Below are 26,384 nucleotides of genomic sequence, written 5' to 3'. Positions count from 1 at the left end.
TGGATCCTGAAGGAGGCTCTCCTTCCGCCCGTGGGTCTGTCTGTGCTCCTTCGTGGTGGCTTCACTCTCAGGCGGGCCGTCCCTGAGTGACTGCACCCACCTCGGCCACGCAGGCTTTCCCAGAGGGAAAAAACCCGGTCGTTCCAGGATGCCCTGGGGCCAGCAGCTTTTGTCACAGGCCCCTCCCTGAACCAGCTGTGGCTGGAGACAGGGAAGGTGCCACGGTGTCAGGTCTGACTATATACGTGGCCCTGGATGGGGTGCAGGGGCCTGCCAGTGCCACCAGGTAGCAAGGATAGGGGTGGAGCTCATGGCCTGGAGAGGGAGCCTGGCTTTCCATAAGATCCTGCTCAAGGCCTTTGTGGGGGTCACGGTTTGGGGAGCAGGGGGTCCACAACCCAGTGATGCCAGGTTTGAAAGGTGAGTGGTCATACTAGCACAGACATGGACCTGGGTCCCTGCCTGGTCCCCTATAGCCATGCAACGGGGAAGGCACACAGGCCACTGTCCTGTCCCGCAGAGCCAATGCCCAGGCCTCCAGAAACCCCTGTCTACACTAGCACGGCCACCCACAGAGCCTGTGTGGGCCTCTCCCCGAGCCCGGCCCTGGAGGAGACTGAGCAGCTGGAGTCTGCAAGGATGTGGACGGTCACGGGCGTGTGGATGGGCATGGAAGTGGCTGCACAGGGCTGCGTACGTGGGGCTCACGTGAGGCCTCGTGGGCAGGACTGGCTGTGGCCGCGAAGGCCACGCGAGGGTCCTGTGGGACTCTGATCTTCTGGGCCCCGTCCAGGCCTCCCAGGGCATCATGGGGCTGCTCGTCTAAGGTGGGGGCCTGCATGTTGCATTGAGTCGTTGCTGAACTCCTCCTGTGTGCAGGCTGGGGACACGTGCCCGCCGTCCGGGGACCCATGACCCATGGGTGGGGTGGGGCTTCACCAAGCCTCTTCATTCTCCTTTCAGAAGACACCCTAAGGGAGCTGCTTCTGCCTCCGTTGCTGTAAGCACCCTGACTCAGGCCAGCACCCCTCTCTTCCTGAATGCCTGCCTCTCAGCCACACCTCTCTAGGCTACCCTGTGCGTGGGGAGTGCCTTTTCAAACCCAACCATTTTCATTAGTGCCCGGCACCCCGGCACCTGCTTTTACCCTCCCCGACCTCCGAGGCTTCCTCTCCCCTCCCTCTGCCTTGCTCTCAGCTCTGGCCACCCATCTCCTTGTAGATCATCAAAACCACCCGGCACACTTGTGCCTCAGGGCCTTTGCACTTGCTGTGCCTTCTTCTCTATTATCTTCACGGCTCTGCTCACGTAACATTTCATCAGAGATGCCCACTCCTGGATCCTGACTCTCCCGCCACTCCCATTACAGTCTTCCTCGCTCTCACAACCTCTGTGCAAAGCAGGTCCCTACAGGGGTAGCCCAGGACAAGGTGGACCAGGAGGACACGAGGCGGAGTCCCCGAGAGGTGTGACACAGCCTGCCGCTCACATACCCGAGTCTGCCCTCTCAGAAGTCCAAAGCCTCACTGACGGTAGATATCCTTATTGAGTATCACTTTGTGTATGTTCTACGGGGCACGGCGCACCGTCCTTCCGGGAACCTCAGGGCTCCCCTCCTCCTCTGGCTCAGGTGTTCATCAGGTGCTTTGCTCCTCCTGGACGCAGGGGCAGAGGTCTGTGCGGAGCACCCGTGTGGACTGAGCCGAGAGTGGGGGGTGCTGCGACTCTGGCCCTCCATCCCTGTCGGCGGATCCCCTGGAGCTCTGTTGTTAGGGCTTCTGTTTACTCCAAGGCGTTCTTGCCCCTTTTCTCTTGAGGTCCAGGATGTGCACCTCGTGGGCGGTGATGGGATACCCTCAAGGTTCTCTGACAGGAAACGAACTGATGTACCTGACCTACCGGAAGGAGGTCAGGAGCCTCAGAAAAGACAGACGAGGGGAAATGGCCCCCCAGGCACCAGCCTCTCTGCAGGGGGTTCCGCACACGGGGCCACTGCACCAAGCCAGGCTGGTGGAACTGGAGCAGAGAAGGAGCCAGAGGATCCCGACCAGAAATGCACAGCATCCTTGAACCCTGGAGACGTTTAAAGAGTCCCAGAGGCAGAAGCCGATAAGGTGGTCACGTGGACATCAATCTGCAGACACTTGTGGCTTGGCCCAGGCTCTGGGATGAGGTTCCTGCCCTGCTGCCAGATGGGAACACCCCAGGAGGGGCCCTTGGGGGTGCTGAGCGAGGTCTGAAGGGGCTGGTTCCCCGGGCCCGTCTCCCCACCCCACCCCACCCCACCCCAGGGACAAAGCAGGGGAGCGCGGTGCAGGGAGGAACCGTAATGTGGGCGGGGCCCCACGTAGCCCTGCGGGGCGGAGCCGTGGTGTGGGCGGGGCCCCCAGGTGGTACCCCAGGGCAGGTGACCCTCACTACCCCTTCAGGAAGGCCGCGTGGGCAGAAGCTGCCCGGGTGGGCGTCCACTCCGGCTCTTCCATAGCGATGCTGCAGTAATAGGAGGGCTTGTGGGACAGAGGCGGCACCTGGAAGCTTCCTGGGGCTGAGGCCTGGGGAGGCTGTGAGCCCTGCTCTGGCCCCTCCCTGTTTTTCTCTAGTAGCTCATTCTTCTTCCGAAAGGATCAAAGCCCGGACAGAAGGGTTTTGTATACACTGGGGTAAGTGCTGGATAAACACCCAGGGGGCAGAGACGGGGGTGGGGGGTGGGGTGGGGGGGAGGGGGGTCTACATGCCTGACCCTGTGCCCCCTCCCCCACTGCACAAATGGAAGGGTGGGCTCCAGCCTTGGGAGGCGGCCTCAGGGCGGCGGGCTCAGCCGGACCAGCTGCATCCGCCCGCAGGGCCCGTTGCCCCTCTGCCAGCCCCTCCGCTGCTTAATTATAAAGTATTTGGGGGCACCTGGCTGGCTCAGTCAGTTAAGCATCCGACTTCCGCTCAGGTCATGATCTCACTGTTGGAGGGTTCGAGCCTGGCGTCTGGCTCTGTGCTGACAGCTCAGAGCCTGGCGCTTGCTTCAGATCCTGTGTCTCCCCCTCTCTGCCCCTCCCCTGCTCGTGCGCTCTCTCTTTCCCTCTCTCTCTCTCCCTGTCTCCAAAATGAATAAACATGAAAAATTTTTTAAGGGGCGCCTGGGTGGCGCAGTCGGTTAAGCGTCCGACTTCAGCCAGGTCACGATCTCGCGGTCCGTGAGTTCGAGCCCCGCGTCAGGCTCTGGGCTGATGGCTCAGAGCCTGGAGCCTGTTTCCGATTCTGTGTCTCCCTCTGGCTCTGCCCCTCCCCCGTTCATGCTCTGTGTCTGTCTGTCCCAAAAATAAATAAACGTTGAAAAAAAGAATTTTTTTTTTAAATTTTTTTAAATGCAAACATTGTCGAGCAGCCAGGTGAAGAGCCCAGTTAATGTGCCCGCTGCCGACAGAACTGAGCAACTTTGCACCAGCTGTGAGCCATCCGGGCTCTTGTAATTTCCCAGGCACAGAATCAGCCCTTTTCCTTCAGGTATTTATTTGTTCTCCTTGGCTCGTCCATATTCTTTGTATATTCTGGGTATTAATCTTTTGTCTGTTTTATATAAATGTTGCAAATATCTGCCCGCTCCCCCAGGCTGCCGCCCTTCCCTGGGGCCTTTGTTGGGGCAGGGCCGCCCACCCCGCTGTCTTACCCCTGCTGCCAGGCTCTGTTCCTGCCCTTCTGGTGGTGTTTAAAATCCAGTTTTGTGGGGCCCCTGGGTGGCTCAGTCAGTTGAGCGTCTGACTTCTGCTCAGGTCATGATCTCATGGTTCATGGATTCGAGCCCCACCATGGGCTCAAGCACTGACAGCCAGTAGCCTGCTTGGGATTCTCTCTCTCTTCCTCTCTCTCTGCCTCTCCCTGACTCGTGGCTTTTCTCTCTCAAAATAAAGAAATAAACTTTAAAGAGAGAGAGAGATTCTCTCTCTAACAAAAAGCGCCTGTTTTGTGGATGTTAGTAAGAAAGATGTTCTTTTTCTTGGTCTCCTCCAACCTGGGCTGGAGGTTTGTCCAACACTTCCTGCCGAAGAGGCTGGTGTTTTCCAGGACTTTGAAACTCAAAGCTGAACCTGAGTCCAAGTCTGGACTCACCGTGGACAGGCCCTGCCTCAGTTCCTCATGCTCCTAGCTACTTCATGTATGTGTTCACATCTGGCACGGTGAATTCGACTTTCATGCATTCTTTTTGCATTTATTGTGCACTTCAACGAAAATCATGCACGTCCATGATTTAAAGAACTCAGTAGCTTTACGAGATTTTCGGTGAAAAGCAGCTGTCCCTGGGGCCTCCTCCCCAGACACACCATCTCCAACCCTCACTACAAGGCACGCCTCTGGGCAGCTCTGGGTTCTCTGTCAGAGATGTGCCCACTCACTTGCTGCCTTGGAAGGTGAGGAATCAGCCCCCCAGCCCCACACCTACTTCCTGGCTGCTCTACCTTCCCGTTTTCACTCTCTGGGACTGGGTGAGGTTTGTGTCTGTGCCACAGGGCAGAGCCATGCTCACAGCCCTGGCGTCCCGGTGGTGGCCCTGCAGTGCACACTCTTGGTCTGTGACTGCCCCGTTCCAGTCGTTTCCAATCTTGCCCCAGAGGAAGATAACCCAGAGCTCTGGGGCCCCTCGTCGCTGGTCCAGCCTGCCACTCCCCAGGGACATCATCAGGAAAACAACATTCTGGATCAGTCTGATGGATTCATGTGAAGAAACCCAGGCCACACCGATCCTATAGTGTTCTCTGACCTCAGAGCTTGGCGGGGATTCCCCCAGGAGAGGTACAGGGCCTTCCCGGGCTCACCCCTCGCCCCTGCCTTCCATTTCCCCAATATGGTCACATCACAGGTTCACCTTGGACATGGCTTGTAAGCAGCCATTCTGATTCACAGGCTTCCCTGCCTGGAGTTAAGGACTGCCTCCCCTCCTACTGCTTCTGTGTGCCTGGTACGAACAGTTGATGGACACTTTGTGGTCCTGTCATCGTTATCAGTCATTGTTCCAAGTGCATCTGTCCGTTGTCCTGTCCTGGAGGCCCCCCTCTGCGTTCTTCCCCCATGTGCGTGGGTCTCACCCCTGTGCAGGTGATGCCAATGGCCTGGGGCCGGCACCAGCTTCCCAGTGTCCCCTCCCCCGCCCCCGTCCATATTCTCTGCTCCATCTCTGTGTCTTTGGTTCTGGCTTCTGGAAGAGTTCCTTAATTTTATCTTCATGCATTTCTATTCCAATGCTTCTTTCTTATTCTTTGATCATTGCCTTAACTAAGTTTCCTGTTCTCGGTGTTATGGACACAGTATCTTCTCTTTCTGAGGATTATAACTTTAAGGGACTTTTTGGCGAGAGGCCTCTTATTTTGCCCCCTCTCCCCCCACACTTCTGTATGATTTAGTCCTCCCCTTTCGTGAGGGAGGTGCTCCTTGGCTGTCCTTCCACGTGGACAGGGAGGTCCAGCAGCTCCTTGTGGGTGTCCAACCAAGTCTGGTAGCTGGCCTGCTTCTCTCCTGGGAACCCTAAAACGAGGTCCTTTTCCTGGGCAGTCTGGCTTCTCCTGAGAAGGTTCGTCAGGTCTCCTGCTTAGGGTGAGAGGGACACACCCTGTCTTTCTGGCAGCATCCCGGAGCAGCGCTCGTGAAGGGAATCAGGGTCTGCAGGCTAGGAGACAGCCGCTCCTTGACACCCCTCCCCTGGGCCTCACCGCCCTCGACATTCCCACAGCTGGAATGCCTCAGACCCAGTTTCTTCCCGAGGACAAATCCTGGGGGCAGGATGCTTGGACAAGGCCACCCAGTCTGGCTGCGGGACGTGGGTGAGGGACGTGGGGGTCAGGCCCTGCTGCCTTCCCTGGCAGGGACTGGGCTGTGACACTCAGACATCCTCGGGGTCAGCGTGATCTCCATCGATTTCACAGTCCCTGCCTGTGTGCGTCGGGGTGGGTACAGGCCCTGGACCCCAGATGTCTGGCGGGGCTACGAGACTTGCCTCGGCCTATGAAACGTGAGTAGGGTGACGAGGGCCATGAGTGAGCAGAAGCTTGAAGAGCCAGGACGCGCTTCTGCCTCCTGACTCGGTCACAGGCTCTGCCCCAGAGAAGGCTGCCCCTCCCCCTGACTCCTGGAACGCAGCAGGAACAGGAGTGTGTGTGGGCGGAGCTGCAGGGAGGAGCCAATGTGTGTGGGCGGGGCTGCAGGGAGGAGCCAACGTGTGTGGGCGGGGCTGCAGGGAGGAGCCAATGTGTGTGGGCGGGGCTGCAGGGAGGAGCCAGGGGGCACAGGGTGCCTGCTGGAGAGAGACAACTTGGCTGCCGCCAGGGGCTGTGATTCAAGGGCTGCTCCTTACTGGGAGTCACTGCCCGGAGCTGACAGCTACGTGTGCCGAGTCACACACCACCTTCCATCTTTCTTTGCATTACAGTGTGGTGGAAAGCAGTCAAATCTCTCATCTACTGTTGCCTTCTCTGCAGTTCTCTTTGTTTTTGAAGGTTTTCCCTATTGTACAGTTCTTTCACTGCCATTTTAGAAGGGCGTGGGGAGGAGATGTGACTGATGAGCCTTTTTTTTTTTTTAACGTTTATTCATTTTTTTTTTTTTTTTAATTTTTTTTTTCAACGTTTATTTATTTTTGGGACAGAGAGAGACAGAGCATGAATGGGGGAGGAGCAGAGAGAGAGGGAGACACAGAATCTGAAACAGGCTCCAGGCTCTGAGCCATCAGCCCAGAGCCTGACGCGGGGCTCGAACTCACGGACCGCGAGATCGTGACCTGGCTGAAGTCGGACGCTTAACCGACTGCGCCACCCAGGCGCCCCTATTCATTTTTTTTTTTAACGTTTTATTTATTTTTGAGACAGAGAGAGACAGAGCATGAATGGGGCAGGGGCAGAGAGAGAGGGAGACACAGAATCTGAAACAGGCTCCAGGCTCTGAGCCGTCAGCACAGAGCCCGACGCGGGGCTCGAACTCACGGACCGCGAGATAGTGACCTGGCTGAAGTCGGACGCTTAACCGACTGCGGCACCCAGGCGCCCCAACGTTTATTCATTTTTTGAGAGACAGAGAGAGACAGAGCGGGAGCGGGGAAGGGGCGGAGAGAGAAGGAGACACAGAATCTGAAGCAGGTTCCAGGCTCTGAACCGACAGCATGGAGCCCCTCGCGGGGCTCCAACTCACAAACTGTGAGATCATGACCTGAGCCGAAGTCAGACGCTTAACCGACTGAGCCACTCAGGCGCCCTGCTGTTGAGCCATTTTAAACTGGGATTGTGGTTGCCTGCTTTCCAGCGGTACAGTCAACACTTATGCTGACTTCCCAACACGTTTCGCTGACCTCTGTGCAATTCTGCTACTTGTGTCCTGTGCCTCTTTATCGTTGTTCTGGGCGACGCTGTCCGATCCTTCTTTCCGACTCCTGGGTCCCTGTGTGTTTGAAGATGCCTGTGACTCCACTCGGAATACAAGTAGACAGCACTCCATGGTCTCTGTGCATTTCCATCGTCCTCCCTCCCGTAATCTTCTTCCCTGCTCCGTCCCTTCCTCCTCTCCTTTATTAATCTTCATTAATCTCCCGGGGCTCCTAACAAAGCAGCACAAACCTGACCTAGAACAGTAGACAGGCTCTTTCACAGTCTGGAGGCCAGGAGGCCAGAACCCCAGGTATGGGCAGAGCTGGCTCCCTCGGAGGCTCTCGGGGAGGGTCTGTCCTTGCCTCTGTCCTCACTGTGTTGCCCTCTCCCTGTGTGTTTGCGTCCAAATCTTCCTGTCCAGAGGCCCCTACTCCAGCATGACCTCATCTGAACTTGACGTCCTCTGCAAGGACTCCCTGTCCAAACAAGGTTCCATTCACAGGGACAGGGCCGTGTCTCAACATGTCTCTCTGGGTGATGCCATTCAATCCTCTCAGCTTTTTTTTTTTTTTTTAATTTTTTAACATTTATTATTGAGAGACAGAGAGACACAGAGCGTGAGCAGGGGAGGGGCAGAGAGAGGGAGACACAGAACCTGAAACAGGCTCTAGACTCCGAGCTGTCAACACAGAGCCTGACACGGGGCTCGAACCCACGAACTGTGAGATCATGACCTGAGCCAAAGTCGGACGCCTAACCGACTGAGCCATCCAGGCGCCCCAACCCTCTCGGTTTTTAAGACTTGTTTTTATCCTTAGAATTCTAAAACTTACTACAACGTGTTAGGTCAAGACTTTATTTCCTCTTCTAACCTGAAAACCCACATTTCTCTTCACTTTTGGGGAAATTTTGCCTACTGTGTGTCTCTGCACATGCATGTGGTCTGAGTGGTTGCGGGTCTGTGTTTGCCCCTGCCTGCCTGTCTGTATCTGCCTGAGTGTCTGTGTGTGTCTGTGTCCGAGTATGTGTGTGTCTGTCTCTGTGTGTGTCTGCGTATGTGTCTGAGTGTGTGCGTGTGTGAGACTGTGTGCGCTGTCCGTGCTTGGCGTGCCGAGTGATCAGTTCCAAAGATGTGCTCTGCCTAATCCCTGCGCGTGAGCTGCCTCACGTGGCAAAAGTGACTTCGTAGGTGGGGTTGCATTGAAGATCTTGAGGGGGGAGATCCCCCTGCATTGTCTAGATGAGCCCGGTATCATCACAAGAGTCCTTGTAACTGGGACCAAGGAGGGTCGGCCTAGAGAGGAGATCCGTAACAGGGTCTGGGAGAAGCAGGGTCAGAGAGAGGCTGGCTTTGCAGATGGGGGAGGGAGCATGAGCCAAGGGCTGCGGGTGGCTTCTAGAAGCTGGAAAAAGCGAGGAAACGGGTTCGCCCTGGAGCCTCCAGAAGGAAACAGCCCTGATAACGCCTTGACTGTAGCCCAGTGAGACCCCTGTCAGACTTTTTCTTCCAGAACCATCAAATACCTGCGTTGTCTGAAGCCATTCGGTTTGTGGCATCTTGTTAGAGCAGCCGTGGGAAAGGCGCGTGCCTGGCGCTTCTGGTTGTGAGCTCGCCTCTGTTTAGGCTCAGGGAGCCCAGGGAGAGCTTGCGGAGCACTTTGGGAGCCGAGCTGCTGCCCTCCGCCAGGGGAAACCTAGTCTATAAGTAATACATGGCCATTGATAAACTCTGAAAAGTACAGAAAAAATTAAAGAATTTGCAGGAAAGATTCATAATCTGGCTCACAGGCAAGTGAGCACTGTGAACGTTCAATACGTTTATTTCTATCCGACAGGGAAGAAGGAAGAGAGAGAGGGGAGGGGGGAGGGGGGAGGGGGGCTGGGTTGCAACAGGAGCAGTTTTTCTATTTTCCCACTTGCCTCGGGAACACTTTCCTGTCATTATGGTGTCTTAGCAACGGCAGTTGGACGACCGCACCGCATCCCAAGGATATATGGCAGTTTATGCAACTGTTAGTATCACTGGGTGTTTGCGGTGTTTCCACTTTCCCACCTTTGAGCTAAATCGTGCCTATTTTTTTAATATTTATTTACTTTGAGAGAGAGAGAGAGAGCGTGTGTGAGCATGTGTGCGCGTGTGCGCGAGAGGGGCAGCGGGAGAGGGAGGGAGAATAGAGGGAGGGAGAACCCCAAGCAGGCTCCTTGCTGTCTGTGCAGAGCCCGATGCGGGGCTCCATCCCACGAACCGTGAGATCATGACCTGAGCCGAGATCACGAGCCAGACGCTTAGCTGACTGACCCCCAGGTGCCCCCGCGCCTCTCGATTTCCTCAGTGCTGATGCCTGGAGGTGGTGTTGCCGGATCAGCAGGAGGGGGCGTTTTTTAAAGCTCTGCACCTGGGTAATATTATGCGGGAGAGCATTGTCCCCCCCCCCCCCCCCGCCCGCCCCCCAACCCCACTGCCAGGATCCGAACCCATCCGAGTCTGAGCTTGCCCGGTGGGCACTGGGCAAAGCAGCACTTATTTGGTCCGGAGCCTGACACGACCCAGGGTGTGTCTAGAGAGGCTGTGCTGGCTGCTGGTGACCGGGAAGCTGGGCGGGAGGCAGAGGCTGCTGGCTAATGCGGAGGCACCTGAATGCACCAGTCTTCACCAAACTGGGTTTGAATGTTTCCGGAACTTCAAGTCAGTCTTAGAAGGTGAAGATTTGCTGTCTGTGAGGGTGGAGGAGACCTCGACCCAGGAGAGCCTGAGGATCCTCGAGGCTGCGGTTGGGGGCCGTCACCTCCCCAGGGCCAGCCAGGGCTCCCACCCTGCCGCCTAGTGGGCCAGGGAGCAGGTCCGGGCAGGCCCAGGAAGTCACCTGAGCCGTGTCGTCGTCGTGGGCCCTTTACCTCTAGTCCAGACTTGGTGTTTTGTTTGTTTGTTTGTTTGTTTTTGCCCTGAGGGGAGTGAGTTTTCTTCTACCTAAACCTCCTTCCTGAGATCCTGAGGCCTTGAATGTGTTGTTTTGAAACAATCCTCATTGTTCTGAGATTTCAAAGTCAGCCAGCAGACACAGATAAGCCTGTTTTTCTGAATACAAGAGTAAAATCTGATCACTGAAGTCTACTGGACCTGGAAAGTTAGGATAGCAAATAAAATAAGACTTAAGATCCACATGGCTGCGTCCAGTCCCCATATCCTGTCAGTTCAAAATAGTCCCCATGTGTATACACAATTAGCGTGTAGTTCTAAAACCTGGTTTTTCGCAGCGCCGGGGTAGCTCAGTCGGCTAAGCGTCGGACTTCTTGCGGTCTGTGGGTTCGAGCCCCGCGGCCGGTTCTGTGCTGACGGCTCGGAGCCTGGAGCTGCTTCGGGTTCTGTGTCTCCCTCTCTCTCTGCCCTTCCCCGGCTCCCGCTCTGTCTCTCTCTCAAAAATAAGTAAACATTAAAAAAAAATTTTTAAACTGGTTTTTCACTTAACGCCATCCCTGAGCATGTGTCCGTGGCATCTCTTCCGTCCCACGGCTGGAATCCTCCACCGCCCTCCAGGAGCCGTCGGCCTTGTCCACAGACGGGCGTGGACAGGACACTCCTGCCCTTCTCAGTGGCTTTCCTGGTGGTGGCAGTGGGTGCCAGGTCACGGCTGGAAAGTGAGGCTTCCTTGGGGTCGCACTTGAAGGCGCAGAGCCTGGTGGGCGGAGAGCGGGATCGAAGGCGGAGGCGCAGAGCTCAGGGAGCCCGGGGAGCCCAGGGAGCCCAGGGCCTGTGTGGAACTGGGTGCTCCCCACGCGGGTTCCATCCTACACCCAAGCCCGGCGGCCATGGCCATGCCATCTGCCCCTGCGGGGTACTCTCCCTGCAGTCTCTCGGTTGCCCAGGCATCCCAGGACACCCCTGTGGCCCTGTGACACCCGCTGCCTGAGTGCTGCCTCCCGTCCACAGTCACCAGTGGGAGGCATTGTCCTCGGCCCGGGGAACACCCTCCCCTTCTCCATTCTCTTGAACCCCTGGACTCCGGGATCCAGGCTGATGGGCGCCTCTGGATGACACGGGAGCCCCTAGGGGCCGGCTCAGCCATCCACACCCTCCTCCCACGGCAGCCTGGGTCCCAAGGAGGGGCGGTGAGGCCCTCCCCCCGCCCCTCCCCCCCCCCCCCCCTCCGGCCGTGAACTCTGCACCCTCTCATCCTTGCCTGGTTTAGGGGCTGAGAAGCCTGGGGATTCCCCTCTGGGACCTACTACCAGGGGCAAGGTGAAGCCCCCAGACCGCTCAGTCCCCTCCCACCCAGGGGGCGGTTCTGGTGCCTCCCCCGCCCAACACTGCCCCTGCCCCTTTGGACGGCGCGAGCTTCTGCAGCCCTCCCGAGATGAGCCCATTTGACCCTGACATTGGCCAGGAGAGCACGCACGTTAGAGCAGAAGCTTCTGGCCCGCCTTGTCCCACCCCTGGGGCCCCAGAACAGGGGGCCCCGGCAGAACTCTGACCCAGAGCCCGGGGCACTGGGCCAGTGGGATCATTCAAGGCCACGCAGGCTGGGAGAGGCCTAGAGAGAGAAGCAACCATCCAGATGTTGTCCAGAGCGGTGGGGCCATTTTGCATTCGCACCGTGTAGGATGTATGAGCGTTCCGGGTTTTCATCCTCCTCCTGAATGACCAACTGTTCAGCTCTGCCTCAGGCAGAGGGGTTTCCGGGGATGTGGGACTTTCAGTGCCAGAACTGGAAACTCCCTATTATCAGTACCTTGTATTTTAGCCATTCTAACAGGCATGTAGACAGTACCTCGCTATGGTTTTGTTTGCATTTCCCTGAGAGTTGATGACGTAAAGCATGTGTTCACGTGCTACTGCCATTCACCCGTCTTAATTAATTATGTATTTATTTATGAGATAGAATGAGCAGGGGAGGGGCAGAGAGAGAGAGAGACAGAGAGAGAGACAGAGAACCCTAAGTAGGGTCTGCGCTGTCAGTGTAGAGCCCAACTCAGGGTTCCAACCCACGAACCATGAGATCATGACCTGAGCCGAAGTCAAGAGTTGGACGCCCAACCGACTGAGCCACCCGGGTGCTCCTCACCACCCCCTTTAATGAAGTGTCTATTCAAGTCTGTTCTCAAATTTTTTTTAATTGGGTTGTTTTCTAACCGTTGAGTTTGGAGAGCTCTGTGTATATACGTTGTATAGTATGTGTATAGTATAAATACATATTTCATGTCCGTACATCCGTATGTATGTATGTATGTATTTGGATACGTGCTTTGCAGTTTTTTTCCCCCAGCCTCGTAGCATGGCTTTTCCTTCTCTCAACAGTATCTTTCTGAAAGCAAAATTTAAAAAATTTGTTGACATTCACTTTATCACTGCTTTTCTTTCTTTGCGTTAAAATACACGTAACGTAGGGACGCCTGGATGGCTCAGTCAGTTAAGCGTATGACTCTTGGTTTCAACTCAGGTCACGATCTCAGTTTCCTGAGTTCAAGCCCTGCATAGGGCTCCATACTGACAGGGTGGAGCCTGCTCGGGATTCTCTGTCTCCCTCTGTCTCTGCTCCTCCCCCACTTGCGCTCTCTCTCTCTCTCAAAAATAAACTTAAAAAAATTAAATACACATAACATAAACTATACAGTGTACAATTCAGTGGGATTAACAAATTCACGATGTTGTGTAATCATCACCACTATTTCCAGGACTTTTAAAAAATCACCCCAAACAGAAACTCTGTCCCTCTTAAGTGATGATTCCCTGTTCCCCTCCTCAGCCCCTGGAAACCTGTATTTGACTTTGTCTTTTGAATTGGCCTATTCTCCATGCCTTAGGTAAGTGCAATCATGCAGTATTTGCCTCTTGTGACCGGCGTATGTCCCCTGCGTAATGTGTTTGTTGTTGTTTGTTTTATTTTAAATAGGCTCCATGCTGGGTGTGGACTTGGGACTTGAACACACCACCCAACACAGAACTTGGACTTGACCTCATCAAGATTGGGATGCTTAACTGACCAGCCATCCAGGAGCCCCTGCATGATGCTTTTAAAAGTTCATGTTGTAACACGTGTCAGAACGTAATTCCTTTTCTATTTTATTGTATTTTATTTACTTTAAATTGTGACATAACACATAAAATTTACCATCTTAAAAGTTGTAAGTACATTAGCATTGTTGTGCACTCAATCTCCAGAACTCTTTATTTTGTGAGACAGACTCTGTGTCGATTAAACAGTAACTCCCCCCATTTCCCCTCCCCCGGACCCTGGCACCCACCGTCTACTCTGCGTAAATCTACCCCCTCTAGGGACTCCACGTATGTGGACCCATGAAATAATTGGTCTTCTGTATCTGGCTTCTGTTACGCGGCATAATGCCCTCCAGGTTCATCCATGTTGTCGCAGCTGTCAGAATGTCTTTTTTCAGGCTGACTAGTATTCCACGGCTTTGCTACATCACATTTTGTTTCTCCATCCCACCCTCCACGGTTACTTGAGTTGCTGCACTGATGCACAGGGCATCGGCGAAAGCCCTCCAAGGCGGAGGGGAGGAGGGAGGAGGGAGAGCAGAGAGCGGGGAGGTGGGTGGAAGGGACCACCAGGAGGGAGGATAGAGAGGGGAAGAGAGGAGGGGAGGGGAGAGGAAGGCCGGAGGGGGATGGACGGGACTGGGAGGGAGGACGCAGAGGGGATGGCGGGGGTAATGGAGGAGGCAGACGGGGACGGGGTGGGCGGGAAGGGGAGCGAGTCCACGGGTGGGAGGACGCATGCCCAAGGGCCCCCCCAACCCCCGGCCGCAGGACCCCCTCCTGGCCCCGGCCCCGGCCCCGCCCCGGCCCGGCCCGCGGCCTGCTGGGAGACGTAGTGTAGAGCCGCTCAGGAAGCCCGACTCCGAGTCCCGGCGAGCCCCGCGACACCGCCCTGCCCCGTGGCTTGCCGGGACTTGTAGTCCAGAGCCGGCGGGCACCCGAGCGCGGAGCGAGCGGCGGGACTCGGTGTCCCAGAGAGCCCCGCGCCGGGCCACGACACCGCGCACCGCCCTCGCCGTCGCCGCCGCTGGGCTTTCTCCGGTCGCCGCCGCCACTGCCGCTCCTTCGCGGGCTGGAGGTCCGGGCGTTCCCCGGGCGAGAGGAGGCTGCGGGTGGGAGCCTTCGTGGGCACTGAGGAGCGGGCCGGGGGAGGCCGGGATGGAGCCCCCCGGAGGTGGGCGCGCTGCCGGGTGGGGCCCGCGCCTGCGGCGGTTGGGGAGGGGGCCGGGCGGTGGGGGGTGTCGGGCAGTTACGGACCGTGGGGCGAGCGGAGGGCGCTGAGGGAACTGGGGGCGGGGCTTGGCGGTGGGGGCAGGGCGCGGGGAGGGGGGAGAGGACGCTGGAGGTGGGGTTCGGGGTGGGGTAGGGCGCTGGGGGCGGGGCTCCCCGCTGGGGCGGGGGGGTGTGAGGGGCGCGAAGGGGCTCGGGGACCCGGCCCTGGGCGGCGGGGGGGGAGTAGCGGTGGAGGGTCGGAGGCCGGAGCGCGGGCGGGAGAGGCTAAGACGGGGGCCCCGCTTGGTGAGGCCATCAAGGAACGAGACGGGTGGGGGCGCCTGGCCCCGGGGAGCCCCGTGTACCCCGAGCAGCACCAGCATCGAGCGCGCCTGCTGTCCTTCCAGTTGACTGAAGCGAGGGAGCCGGCTTCCAGAGCCTCGAGGCGGGATCTAGGGGCCTCGTGGGGTTGCAGCCGATGGTCTGAGGGCATCGCAGACATGGCTCACCTCAGGGGCTTCGCCAACCAGGTAAGGCTGGTTCCGGGATGGGGGGTGTGCGGCAGCGTGCCTGCCCCGCCCCCGCACGTGGGAGCGCCGACCGCCACGTCCCGGGAAGACGTTTATTTCACCCACGAGCGTGTCACCTGAACAGCGCCTGGGCTTTCAGGAGAGCCGCCCGCTGAGGACCCCGCTCCTCCGGGGACCCCGAGGAGGGGGCAGTGCAGAGGGGCTGCTGCCTCGGGGCGGCTGGTGCGGGGTTTTGGGGGGCAGATGCGCGCAGACTTCTCAGAATAGAAGGCCCCCCCCCCCCGCCCCCCGCCCCGCGCCCCGCGCAGGAGTGGAGGGTGTGCGGAGGCTGACCTTGGGAGCAGAGCGGGGCCGGGCGGCGCCGGTGGGTTTGTCTGGGAACCTGGGTGGCTGCGTTTGCGGGGTCCCCGGGGCCGGGCCGGGGGCATGCCGGGCTGTGGCAGAGGCTGGGGGTCCCCTCCCTGGGGGCGCGATGAAGCCGCCTCGGGTGACTTGGTGTGTCGGGAGAGCTGAGGGCCCCAGTGTGTTTCTGTCGGGGTTTCTTGGGAAGGCTGCTCTAGGAGCGCGTCACCTGGGCCGGAAGTGCCTGCCTGCAAGGTTCTTGTGCTTCCCCACCCGAACCACTTCGCGGCGTCACCGGCCGGCTCTGGGGGACCCCCCCCCCCCCCACATCCGGCCGGAGTCTGCCCGGCTCCAGGGCCGGCTGCTGGTGCTGGGACGTGGTGGCGGCAGCCAGCGTGGGGGCTTGTGGTTGGTTCCCCTCCCCGTTTTGTTGTCTCAAAACAAGGGCGATGGAGGCAGCACGAAGGAGACTTTTCCTAGGTGCTGGCGGTGTGGTTGTGTCCTCAGTGGGCTGGCTGCTGCAGGGTGATGGGATGGCCCGTTAGCCCCCCTCCGCTGGCATCTGCCCCGGGAAGGTGTGGACGGGGGAGCCTGTGGGGCTCCCATCGAGCAGCGCGTCCTGCACCAGCTGTGGCCACAGGTGGGAACCGGGCCTCGCTGGTTGATGCCGAATGGGGCTGGCAGATTCCTCTCTAGGCTTTGACATTTCTGTCTGGTAAGTCACATTACTGGTGCGCAGAGAAAACTCGGCCTCGAGCTTATTTGCAAGAGCCGCAGGGTACATTTTGCACCCAGAAAGAGCCTCCCTTGCCTTACCCCGCCCCGCCCCCCATCCTGCTGCTGGTGAGTGACAGAAGCTGCAGAGAAAGCACCGGAGAACCAAGCCGGGTGATCGTGAAGTGACTGTATGGAAGCTCACCTTGTAAGTTCCACGGCTGCAGCTCCAAGTGCGCAGGAAGCCCCAAACCCATGTGTGAAGGGCTTTGACATTCATTGTCAGACTTGAGAGGCCGTTAGAGAGGTGCGGGTTAGAAAGAGAGAACTGATTTGGAAAAAGACAAAACACTTTGTCTGGGTGACATTTACTCGTTCAGTAAACGTTTATAGAGCACTTGCCGCCAGTCTCTGTGCGCTAAGCCTTTTGCGTGTGTAGCCTCGTGGTTCCCCTCAGCCTCACCACACAGGTGCCGTCGTCACCCTGGGTTTAAAAAGTCGGTGCTTAGAGATGTTAGTTGGCTGGAAAGTGGCAGATCGAGGCTTCGAATCCAAGTCTACCTGGGGTGACGCTCCCAACCGTCCTGCAGTCCGATGGCAGGATGTGTCTGTCGTCACGGCTTCGAGGTTTCTCCCAATGAATCGGAAATACCCTTTACCGTTCTTTTCCCTCTTAGAATACAGGAAGGGAAAAAAGCTGTGGGAGTAGTTCCCGTGGCTCCCGGAAATCGGAGCCCTGAGCTGCCCCCGTCCCCGTGTGCGGTCGGTGCTTCGTGTCGGCCCTCGGCGTCCAGATCAGACGGGGAGAAGGGACCCCTCAGGAACGAAGCCCCCTTTGTCCTTCCAGAGGCCGGTGGCAGGGAGCCTGTCAGTGTATCATTTTCTCTTGAGACAGTTGTCACTGTGGCCCCGTGGGGCAGTCCCTGCTTGGGGCAGTAGGCTGTGCTCCCCCACAGCCTCCCCCCCCCCACTTGTTCCTGTGCTGCCGCCTGTCGTGTGGTGGGTGGGGATGGCTTCGCTCCCCTCATTTCGTGAGGTGACATTAACGGCAGACACGCTGCCAGGCAGCGGCCACAGACCTGGCAGCCTCGGGGCTGGAGGACAAGGGTGTCAACCCCCAGAGCCAGTCGAGCTTTTGAGCTGTTACAGCATCGCCTGGAAAAGCAGCCCGAGGCCCCCAGACCCAGGAGCTACTTGCCTTTCCTTCTCCCGGCGGGGCTGGGAACAGGTGGGCCCTGTGACATTCTTGTAGCGTCAGGGTCGCAGCCAGGCGCGTGCACGTGTCACACTGTCTGCTGAGTTGACTGGCCTGCAGTCGGGGGGGACTCAAGGAGTATGAGAGTCGGGGGTTGGGGCTCCCCGCCTTCCTCGCCAAGCCAGGAACTCTAGCTTAGGGTCCACCGTGTTCTCCCGGGCAGTGGGGGTCTGAGTGCCCCGTCTGGGGGTTTCCCTTGTTGGGTTGCTGGCCCTGCGTGGAGAGGGCCGCGGTGTTCTCAGCAGGGCTGAGGGGAGCAGAGCAGGAGGACGTGTTGCCAGCAATTGCCTGAGGGTGGGAGGGGACCCGCTGATTGGTGCTGCCTGCTGTCCGTCCCACCTCCTCCAGCTCTTCTCTCAGGGCGCCTTAGGGGAGGGACTCTCTTCGGCGACAGAGGACACGAGGTCAGGGCACCAGCTGGACTGGAGTTACTGGACAGCCGTCGTGGGGCGTCCTGCAGGGCTGTGCCAGCCCTTCTGGGGCAGGGGACAGGCTGGCGGTCTGGTGGACCGCCGCCCCCGGCACCGAATAGGCGGTGGCGGTTGAGTCGATGGCAAGAGCCTCTGGGAAGGTGCTGTTTGGGCCGATGCGGAAGGAGCAGGTCCGGGAGGGGCCGTGTCCCAGACCATGCCCCACCGCGGCAGCCAGGGAACAGCGAGGTCCCCCACCCGCTCGCGGAGAAGGCCCTCCGGCAGGAAGGTGTTCTTGTCCGGCCGCCGGCCGGTCGCGTGTGGGGTCGCGTGTGGGGCGGGGGGTTGGCGGGATGGCGCAGGCGCCCTGCCGGGCCTTTCTTTCGGGTGGGGGTGGGTTCTGGCCACGTGATCCGCGCCACCCCCCTCCCGAACACAGCCGAGTGGCTGCAACTCGCGGCCACATGCCTAACCTGTCCTGGTTTTCTTGACACGCGCGGCAGGAATGGAGATGCCCGGCGGTTGGGCCCGAGGGACCCGAGTGGCGCTCAGCTCTGTATCCTGCTGAAGCCTTCAGCCTTGGCTTGGGGGCTCGGTGGTAACTTGACCGCGTGCACCCGCTGCGCCTTGTCCTCTACATGCACTGGCTTGGGGACTGGGCTGCTGGTTCTGGTGAGGAAGCGAGGAGGGCCACGTTCCTGAACCAGCTGGGCCAGCGTGTGGGTGGAGCCCGGCCCGGCCCGGCCCGTCTGTGGGGACTGTGCTGAAGTGCTGCTCTGCCCCTTGGTCCCGGCCAGGCCCCGCTCCATCTGCTGTCCTGCGGGGCTCCTGGCACCCGACGGCCCCTGCTGTCCCGGCTCTCCGGGTGCTCGGAATCAGGGCTGCTCACCTGTGGGCCTGCGTGCTGCCCCCTCCCTCCCGGTCGCACACCTCGGGAAGGCGGCTAATTAGCAGTTTCTGTTGACGCGTAGTCTCTGTCTGGAGCCGGTCAGGCCCGACGTGGAGCTTTGCTGGGGGTGAGCCCAAGGTGGGCTCCGTGTGTGTGCCGAGTCCATGCGTGGAGGGCTCTGCTCGGGACCGGGGGCGCCCACCCACCGCAGGATGGGCCGTCCCTCGGGCCGATGAGGCACGGGAAGCCGTACTTTTCTCCCTCGTGTACCCGGCACCAAGATGCTCTGTTGCCGGTGGTGCTGGGGCTGTGGCAGCGGCCTCTGTGCCGGGAGGCGCCTCCTGGTGGATCCGAGTCTCGGGGCCTTGGAAAACCCTTTCTGCCTCTGCCTGGACAAGACGCTAGGCTCCCACCCTCCTGGCCCCCTGTGTCACTCTGGGGCTGTGTGGACTGCTGCTGGCTCTCTGAGGACACAGTGGCTTGGAGTTCCCAAGAGAGTGCTGTTCTCGGGAGCCCGGGGGGCCACGTGCGCAGGGGTGTTGCCTCCTTCGGGCAGCCCCCCGAAGGCTGAGCGCCATCTCAGCCCCTGACGTGTGGAAGGTCAGTGTCAGGCGTGTGAGTGTCCGCCCGCGGGCGGGCGGGCGGGCGGGCGCCCCTCTGCCGGCCGCGCCCTGGTGCTCAGACCTCTGGGCGCTCATTTTCAGGCTTTGAATTGAAGTCCGAGGACAGGACAGTGCGCTGGTTTTGCGTGGTACTTGAATATCCAGGGTTAAGCATCCAAGACAGCATCAGTTTTCAACTCCCCGCGGTGTGAGGGTGGAGCTGTCTTGAGGACTGATTTGGGGACCAGAAGGGAAGCCATTTCCGGGGGGTGTGGCTCCCAGGTGTGCAGGGAGAACCGGCTGATGCCATAGACTCTTGCTCAGGAGGACTTCAGGGGGGCGTCCGGGGAACCGAGCGCGCCGGTACCTCCCTCCCCCGCCCCCGAGTCTAGCTGGGGTGTGTTTGTTACAAACCAAGAGGCAGCATGGGTACGTTCTTGCGAACTAGGCCCCTGGTCCGCGAGACTGCATCGGTGCTGTCCCCGTTGTCCCCGCTATCCTATGGGATAGCCTCGCTGCCCCCAAATCCCCATTTCCTACCCACGTATCCCCTTTAAGCTTGTCCTTGTGCCTCACTTGGCCCTCCCCACGTGTCCATGTGTGGGGTGTGGGCAGGTAGGGCATGACCTTCACCGTCTCTCCACCTGCTCCACAGCCTGGTCCCTTGGCTGCTGCGGGGGCCTCTGTGCTCCTTTGTGGGGAGGGTACGTTTAGGTTTCCTGAACAAAGAGGTAAAAGCAGCAAGGAGAGCGGTGCCTGGCTGGCTCAGTCAGAAGACCGCGACTCTTGATCTTGGGGTTGTGAGTTCAAGTCCCACAGTGGGTGTAGAGATCATTTAAAAAGCGTAAACTTAAAAAAAAATGTGGGTGGGCTCCCTAGCTCCTCATTTTGGGGATTGCCACCTCCTCCAGTAGGGTCACCCTCAGTCTGCCTGCTCCGTGTCTCTACAGCACTCACGCGTGGACCCCGAGGAGCTCTTCACCAAGCTCGACCGTATCGGCAAGGGCTCCTTTGGGGAGGTGTACAAGGGCATCGACAACCGCACCAAGGAGGTGGTGGCCATCAAGATCATCGATCTGGAGGAGGCCGAGGATGAGATCGAGGACATCCAGCAGGAAATCACTGTGCTCAGCCAGTGTGACAGTCCCTACATCACCCGCTACTTCGGCTCCTACCTGAAGGTGCCTGTGGGGTGGGGGCTCACTCCATGCCAGGCCTGCGCTTGGATAGATGCCCGTGACCGCCGCCCCCCACCCAGGCTGCCTCCAGAGAGGCAGAAAGTCCCTGTACCTGCTCGGGAGGCCCGGGCTGGGTCTGCCCCCACATGGGGACGGTGGGGACAGGCCGGGTCTGAAGGATGAGGGCACTCAAGAAACTACAGTCCCGAGGGCCAGGTAGGCATGTAGGACATGAATGCGACCTAGTTGGCTCTGAAGTGGCCGTGGTGTCTCACTTCCTGGCTGTGCCGTCTTCCCAGGCCAGGGCAGCCCCACGGCACAGCGTCTTTGAGCCCATCTCCCGCTCTGCCTTGGGGGCCCGCCCAAGGGGCCGCCTGGGTGCAGGTGCCCGCAGGCCGAGTGCCGGCTGGACACGTCATGCCTGCAGCCTGGTTCCCGTTGGGGTACTGGCATGGGGGACCTGGCCACCGGCCTGAGCACTGGGTCCATCTACACACACACACATCAGGGCTGTGACAGGAGGGGGGCTGGATAGGGGCCCCTGGGGCCTTTTTGCGGTGGGTCCCTGAGGGTCGGTCCCTGAGGGTTCCTGAGGGCTGGAGGCCTGAGTCTCCCCTGCCGGGGAGTGTGCGTGTGTCTTGGGGCCGTGGCCTTGAGCTCACGGGCGTTTCTCTGGGCCCAGGGCACGAAGCTGTGGATCATCATGGAGTATCTGGGCGGAGGCTCCGCATTGGACCTGGTGAGGCATAGGCTGCGGCAGTGGGCGGCTTGTCGTGGGCAGGAGTGGACACAGGAGGTGGCTGTGGGGCTTGGGGCAGCAGCCCTGGACCCACTGCCTGAGGACCCCCGGCTCCTGTGGGCCTCCGGTCCTTGGCTGCTTCGGTGTGGTGCGTGCTAAGAGCCTTCTCAGCCCAGAAGTGAACTGGGGTCCATTTCCACTGGTTTCCCAGGGGTTCTGGGCTGGTGGGGTGCGGGCGGGTCAGCGCCCCCAGGTACGTGGGCTCGGCAGTGGCCGGGACCCCCTTCACGCCAGCGGAGAGAACGGTAGATGCCGTCTGGAGAGAGCCTCCCCCACTCCCACCTGACTCAGCATCTGAAGTCCACTTGTCCCCTGGTGGAGGCCCCTGGTGGGGGTGCCTGAGGCCCTGCCGTCCCTTCTCTGCCTGCAGCTGAAACCCGGGCCCCTGGAGGAGACGTACATCGCCACCATCCTGCGGGAGATCCTGAAGGGCTTGGACTACTTGCACTCGGAGCGCAAGATCCACCGAGACATCAAAGGTCCCCGGGGGCGCGGCCCCTGTCCCTCGTCCCCGTCCCCTGCAGACCCTAGAAGCGCCAGGGTGCGAGGTGGAGGTCGCTGCGAGGGGTGTGCGGCTGGCGGTGCTGGGGGGTCTGGGATGTGGGGACCCTTGTAGTTCGGTGCTTCTGGCCTGAACTCCCTTGGTCCGTCCGACGCCGAGCGGTGCCGTCTTGCTCTGTTCCTGAAGACGCTGCCAGTAACAGAACTTTCCGAGTATGTTGTGCCCGTACGGTGGGGACCCCACCTCTGCTCCTCGGGTCGGAAGGGACCTGATTAATGCAGACGTGTGGATTTTTGCTCGTGGTCTCCTGAGCGCCCAGTGTGTGCTCCAGCGGCCCCACCGTGGGAGCTGGCCCTGCCAAGGGCAGCCGGGGGTGTGAGGGCGAGGGCCAGAGTCACCTCTGCCTGCTTTGCCGTTCGGGAGAAAAGGGCGGCGGCTCTGTTCTTGGGGTTTGTTATATAAGGCACACTCTGGGAAGGCCTGGACCTCGTGCCCAGGCGGGCCCCTCCCGCAGCCACCCCCCGGCTGTGCACGTGGTCCTGGGTGCCTGGCCTGCCGGGTGCCGAGGAGAGCTAAGGTCCCTGAGCCAGACCTGCTGGCGTCCCCAGGTAGCCCTGTGCTTCCTCAGGCAGCTGTGTGCAGGGGGAGGGGCCCTGCGCGGCGCTGAGGGTGACCCCCTACCGTCCTGTGTCGAGCAGCCGCCAACGTGCTGCTCTCAGAGCAGGGTGACGTGAAGCTGGCCGACTTTGGTGTGGCGGGGCAGCTCACAGACACACAGATCAAGAGGAACACGTTTGTGGGCACCCCCTTCTGGATGGCACCCGAGGTCATCAAGCAGTCGGCCTACGACTTCAAGGTGGGCACGGCGGGCGGCAGGGGGGCCGCCGTGTGGCTTGGGGCCCCCCCGGCGGCAACAGTCCTGTATGGGTCTCTGTCCAGGCTGACATCTGGTCGTTGGGCATCACGGCCATCGAGCTGGCCAAGGGCGAGCCTCCGAACTCTGACCTCCACCCCATGCGTGTCTTGTTCCTGATTCCCAAGAATAGCCCGCCCACCCTGGAGGGCCACCACAGCAAGCCTTTCAAGGAGTTTGTGGAAGCCTGCCTCAACAAAGACCCCCGATTCGTAAGGCCTGTCTCACCCTGGCCGCTGGGGCCCTGGCTCTGTGGGATGGGCCAGGAGGAGGCCTGAGCGGCTGAAGGCGGTAGGGGCGGCTCTGGGACCGGGCCCCAGAGAACGGCCCCGTGGGAGGGGACGGGGCCTGAGGCCCCTTCCTTGCGCCCAGCCTCGCCCAGCCCCGAGCGCCTCCTGATCCAGAGCGGGCCCTGGCCAGGGGCTGAGGTCTGGGGGAGCTCGTGGCGGGTGTTTACCTGGTGTGGAGGGGATGTGTTCCACCCCAGCCTGCTGGTGGCCTCGTCCCTCTGGTCCCCGGGGGGAGCCGTGAGCTCCGGGAGCGTAAAGGCAGAGCTCAGCCGTCCCTGGCGTCCGCTGACCTGTGCCCTTCCTTCGGCAGCGGCCCACTGCCAAGGAGCTGCTGAAGCACAAGTTCATCACCCGCTACACCAAGAAGACCTCCTTCCTCACTGAGCTCATTGACCGCTACAAGCGCTGGAAGTCGGAGGGGCACGGCGAGGAGTCCAGCTCCGAGGACTCCGACATGTAAGGGCCCTTCCGGGGGTCACGCCCCCTGATGGCCGTGGGCCTTGTGCCGTGGCGGGGGTGGGGGTGGGGGGTCAGTGGGCCCCTAGGGCCCCAGGGCGGGCCTACTCGACATTTAGGGCCACGAGTTTGCCTCCAAAATCAATGGGGAGACTAAGGGCAGGTGTGGGCCTTGGGACCCCCAAATCCCAGCCCCCATGCTCCTCACGACCCTTCTCACCTTCCACCGTAGTGACGGAGACGCTGAGGATGGAGAGCAGGGCCCCCTCTGGACGTTCCCCCCCACCATCCGGCCGAGCCCCCACAGCAAGGTGCACAAGGGCACAGCCCTGCACGGCTCCCAGAAGGTCTGACCTGGCTGGGGGGTGGGGGGCAGGCACCCAGGCCTGGACACCTCACGGGCTGCACCTTTTAAGGAGGTCAGAAAGCTGGGAGGGGGGCGGGGCACGCCTGACCCTGGGGCACACTCGCTCTCATCACCCTGCCGGGGCTTTGACTTGGCAGTCTGCGGAGCCCGCCAAGAGGCAGCCGAGGTCCCAGTGCCTGTCCACGCTGGTCCGGCCTGTCTTTGGAGAGGTAAGGGCCAGGTCAGGGGGTCCCCTGCGGCAGGAGGCTATCGTGCTTCCCTGCACATGCTGTCCCCACGTTGTGACCTTGAGGTTTATCAGGAGGTGTGCTGGCCAGCCCCCCCCCCCCCCGCGTGTGGGGCTTCTGGGCCCCTTGAAGCCCATTGTGGTTGGACCTGGACCTGGGGACCAGGCTTTCTGAGCAAAGCAGAAGCGGCCGGGAGAAAGTACTTTAATGTGACCTCCCCGAGTTCTCCCCCTGCTGTGGTGGTTTGGGGTCTCAGGATGGCTTTGATCGAAAACTCCTGTGACTTTTATTTTGAACTGCCAACGCATGGGATGGTCATCTGTTGAGACAGAGCCTGGGAGGTTCAGTTCTCAGTGCTGGATGTCGGGCCCAGGGCAGGGAGGCCTCAAGGGCCATGCGACCCTGCATGTCACCTACCAGTGGGGGGCCGATAGCACCCCAGGGACCCCCACACCCTGGACTTGGGGCTGGCAGTAGTTCAGGGGCCCAGTTCCCACCGCAGGCCCAGAGAGGGAGGAACGGGGTGCTGAGAGCCTTCCTGAGGCAAGCGGGCCCTTGGGTATCCGCTGGGGGGCAATGGGTAGAGGCGGGAGAGCTCCCCCCTGGAGGGGCCTGATATGCAGGGGAGGCGGTTGGGGAGGAGCAGGTGGCAAGAGCGGTACTGTCGGGCCATGGACCAGGAGCTTGGGCTCAGCTGGGACACGTCCCCACGCTGGGGAGGGAGGCGGCCAGTGTCACAGGAGTGCCGGGGCTGTAGCGCCCTGGGCCGCTTGGAATGTGTAGAGTGGAGGGGTGGGGCTCTGGGCTGCTGGAGCCCCTGCACCGTGTGTGATGGCGTGTGTGTGGGGAGGTTGGGGGGGGTGGAGCACAGCCTCATCCAGGTGGTCGGGGCCCCCCTGTGGGGCCTGGTTCTGTGGACAGGGCCTGAGGTGGAGGCCGCCGGACAGGGTGTGCTAGGAGGCACCCTTGTAGTTTCTGTGAGGGGTGTGGCAGGGGACCCGGGTGACCTGCTTCTAATCCCCAGGGCGGTGATGCCTCCATCTGGTTCTCACAGCCCCCGGTGGTGGTGGGGCCCAGGGTCAGGATGCCTTGATCTGGCTGTGCTGTGCACTGGGGGGGGTTCTGAGCTGTTCTCTCAAGTTTGCGGGGCCTGAGGCACCGGATTTCTGTGACCCTTGGGAGGAAGCCACGCGGTTAGCCTGGCCCACTGTAGCGTGACGGTGACAGGCCAGTAGAGACCCCTCTCGAGAACGGAGTTGGGAGATTCCCTCAGGCGTGGGGGTGGGGCAGCATCTGTCTTTGCGGGAGCCCCGGGTTTGGCCTAAGCAGCAATCCGAGGAACCCCGGGGGACCCGGCCCACCCTAGCTCTGCGGTGGACCGACAGCTGGGGTCCCGCAAACGCAGGTCACGGCGAAGGGCCGGGAAGCCTTCCGCGGGAGCTTCCTTGTGGGAGCGTCAGAGCCGAGGGCCCCGGGGTCGGCAGTTCCGGTCAGGCTCCCGGTGGTCTCTCCACAGCTCAAGGAGAAGCACAGGCAGAGTGGCGGAGGCGTGGGGGCGCTGGAGGAGCTCGAGAACGCCTTCAGCCTGGCCGAGGAGTCCTGCCCTGGCATCTCGGACAAGCTGATGGCGCACCTGGTGGAACGGGTGCAGAGGTGAGGCCCGGGGCGCCGGCCTTGTCTGCGTCGGCTTCTCTTTTTCTCTCCTCTGGAGCCTCGGGGCCTGCGAGGAGAGGCTGCGGCCCTCGCGGCCCCCGGCGGGCTGTGCTCAGAGGCTCGGGTCAGAACGCGGGCCGCCCCCTCCCTCGGCATCCCGGAGCCCCCACCCTGTCCGGGGCCGTGCCCCTCCTGGCCGGGAGTGACCGCGTCTCCCCCGCTCCGCAGGTTTTCCCACAACAGAAACCACCTGACGTCATCCCGCTGAAGGCGCTGCTGCTTGAGAAGTGGGGAGAAGGGTCTTTGTGCGGAGCCCCCTGTGCTGTCGTGGCCACGTGGGCCTCACTGCCGGGTCACCGCCCCCCACCCGCGCAGAGGGTCCCTCTTCCACGTCCCCTCCTGGCAGCGGAGCACCGACAGGCGACCATGTGGCACGAGGAGCAGAGACTGTCGGGGCAGCCCTGCCTCCTCCTCCCCTGCCTGGGGTCCCCCGAGGCCGCGCCGGGCCCAGGTTTGCTTCGTGTCACGTTACCGTGTCTCCCAAAGACTCGTTTCAGCCAGGACTTTTTTTTTTTTTTAAAGAAACTGAACTTCCTGCTTCCCTAAATGTTCTGAGGTTAAGGTGTTAGTTTTCATAGAACATCGAGAGGCTCGGGCCACTTTCAATAAAAACCTGAATCGGACAGATGCTGGTGGTGGGCGGGGGCCCCGGT

At 60.4% G+C, this 26,384-nt stretch overlaps 1 protein-coding gene and 1 long non-coding RNA gene across 6 annotated transcripts; both read left to right on the top strand.

The window, feature by feature from the left end:
- Positions 1-2,197: 2,197 nt before the first annotated feature.
- Positions 2,198-13,490, top strand: LOC122482012. The gene is made up of 2 exons (XR_006296979.1): positions 2,198-2,660; positions 13,229-13,490. It is a non-coding gene; the product is annotated as an uncharacterized LOC122482012 (long non-coding RNA).
- Positions 13,491-14,310: 820 nt separating this feature from the next.
- STK25 (serine/threonine kinase 25) lies at positions 14,311-26,354 on the top strand. Of its 5 annotated transcripts, none has more exons than XM_043578437.1 (12): positions 14,311-14,506; positions 14,952-15,074; positions 20,237-20,467; positions 21,147-21,203; positions 21,634-21,742; positions 22,464-22,621; positions 22,705-22,890; positions 23,279-23,424; positions 23,657-23,735; positions 23,929-24,000; positions 25,535-25,671; positions 25,900-26,354. In XM_043578437.1, exons 2-12 carry the CDS (start codon positions 15,045-15,047, stop codon positions 25,937-25,939), a joined length of 1,245 nt encoding a protein of 414 aa, XP_043434372.1. In that variant the 5' UTR covers positions 14,311-14,506; positions 14,952-15,044; the 3' UTR covers positions 25,940-26,354. The 5 variants fall into 5 exon arrangements, with proteins under 5 accessions (XP_043434372.1, XP_043434375.1, XP_043434371.1 ...); XM_043578440.1 differs by having other exon boundaries at positions 14,326-14,410; XM_043578436.1 differs by having other exon boundaries at positions 14,327-14,444; positions 23,657-23,771.
- Positions 26,355-26,384: the final 30 nt, after the last annotated feature.

This window comes from Prionailurus bengalensis, chromosome C1 (genome assembly GCF_016509475.1).
Source record: "Prionailurus bengalensis isolate Pbe53 chromosome C1, Fcat_Pben_1.1_paternal_pri, whole genome shotgun sequence".
NCBI classification, from domain to species: Eukaryota; Metazoa; Chordata; class Mammalia; order Carnivora; family Felidae; genus Prionailurus; species Prionailurus bengalensis.
Note: the sequence above shows the minus strand (reverse complement) of the source record. Positions and strands in the feature narration are given on the sequence as shown.

Excerpts from the sequence above, each read along its gene's own strand:
- STK25 (XM_043578436.1), top strand. The coding sequence starts at position 15,045 with ATGGCTCACCTCAGGGGCTTCGCCAACCAG. Across the intron at positions 22,622-22,704 it reads AGTCGGCCTACGACTTCAAG|GCTGACATCTGGTCGTTGGG; the intron begins GTGGGCACGGCG and ends GTCTCTGTCCAG. Across the intron at positions 23,772-23,928 it reads CCCTGCACGGCTCCCAGAAG|TCTGCGGAGCCCGCCAAGAG; the intron begins GTCTGACCTGGC and ends TTGACTTGGCAG.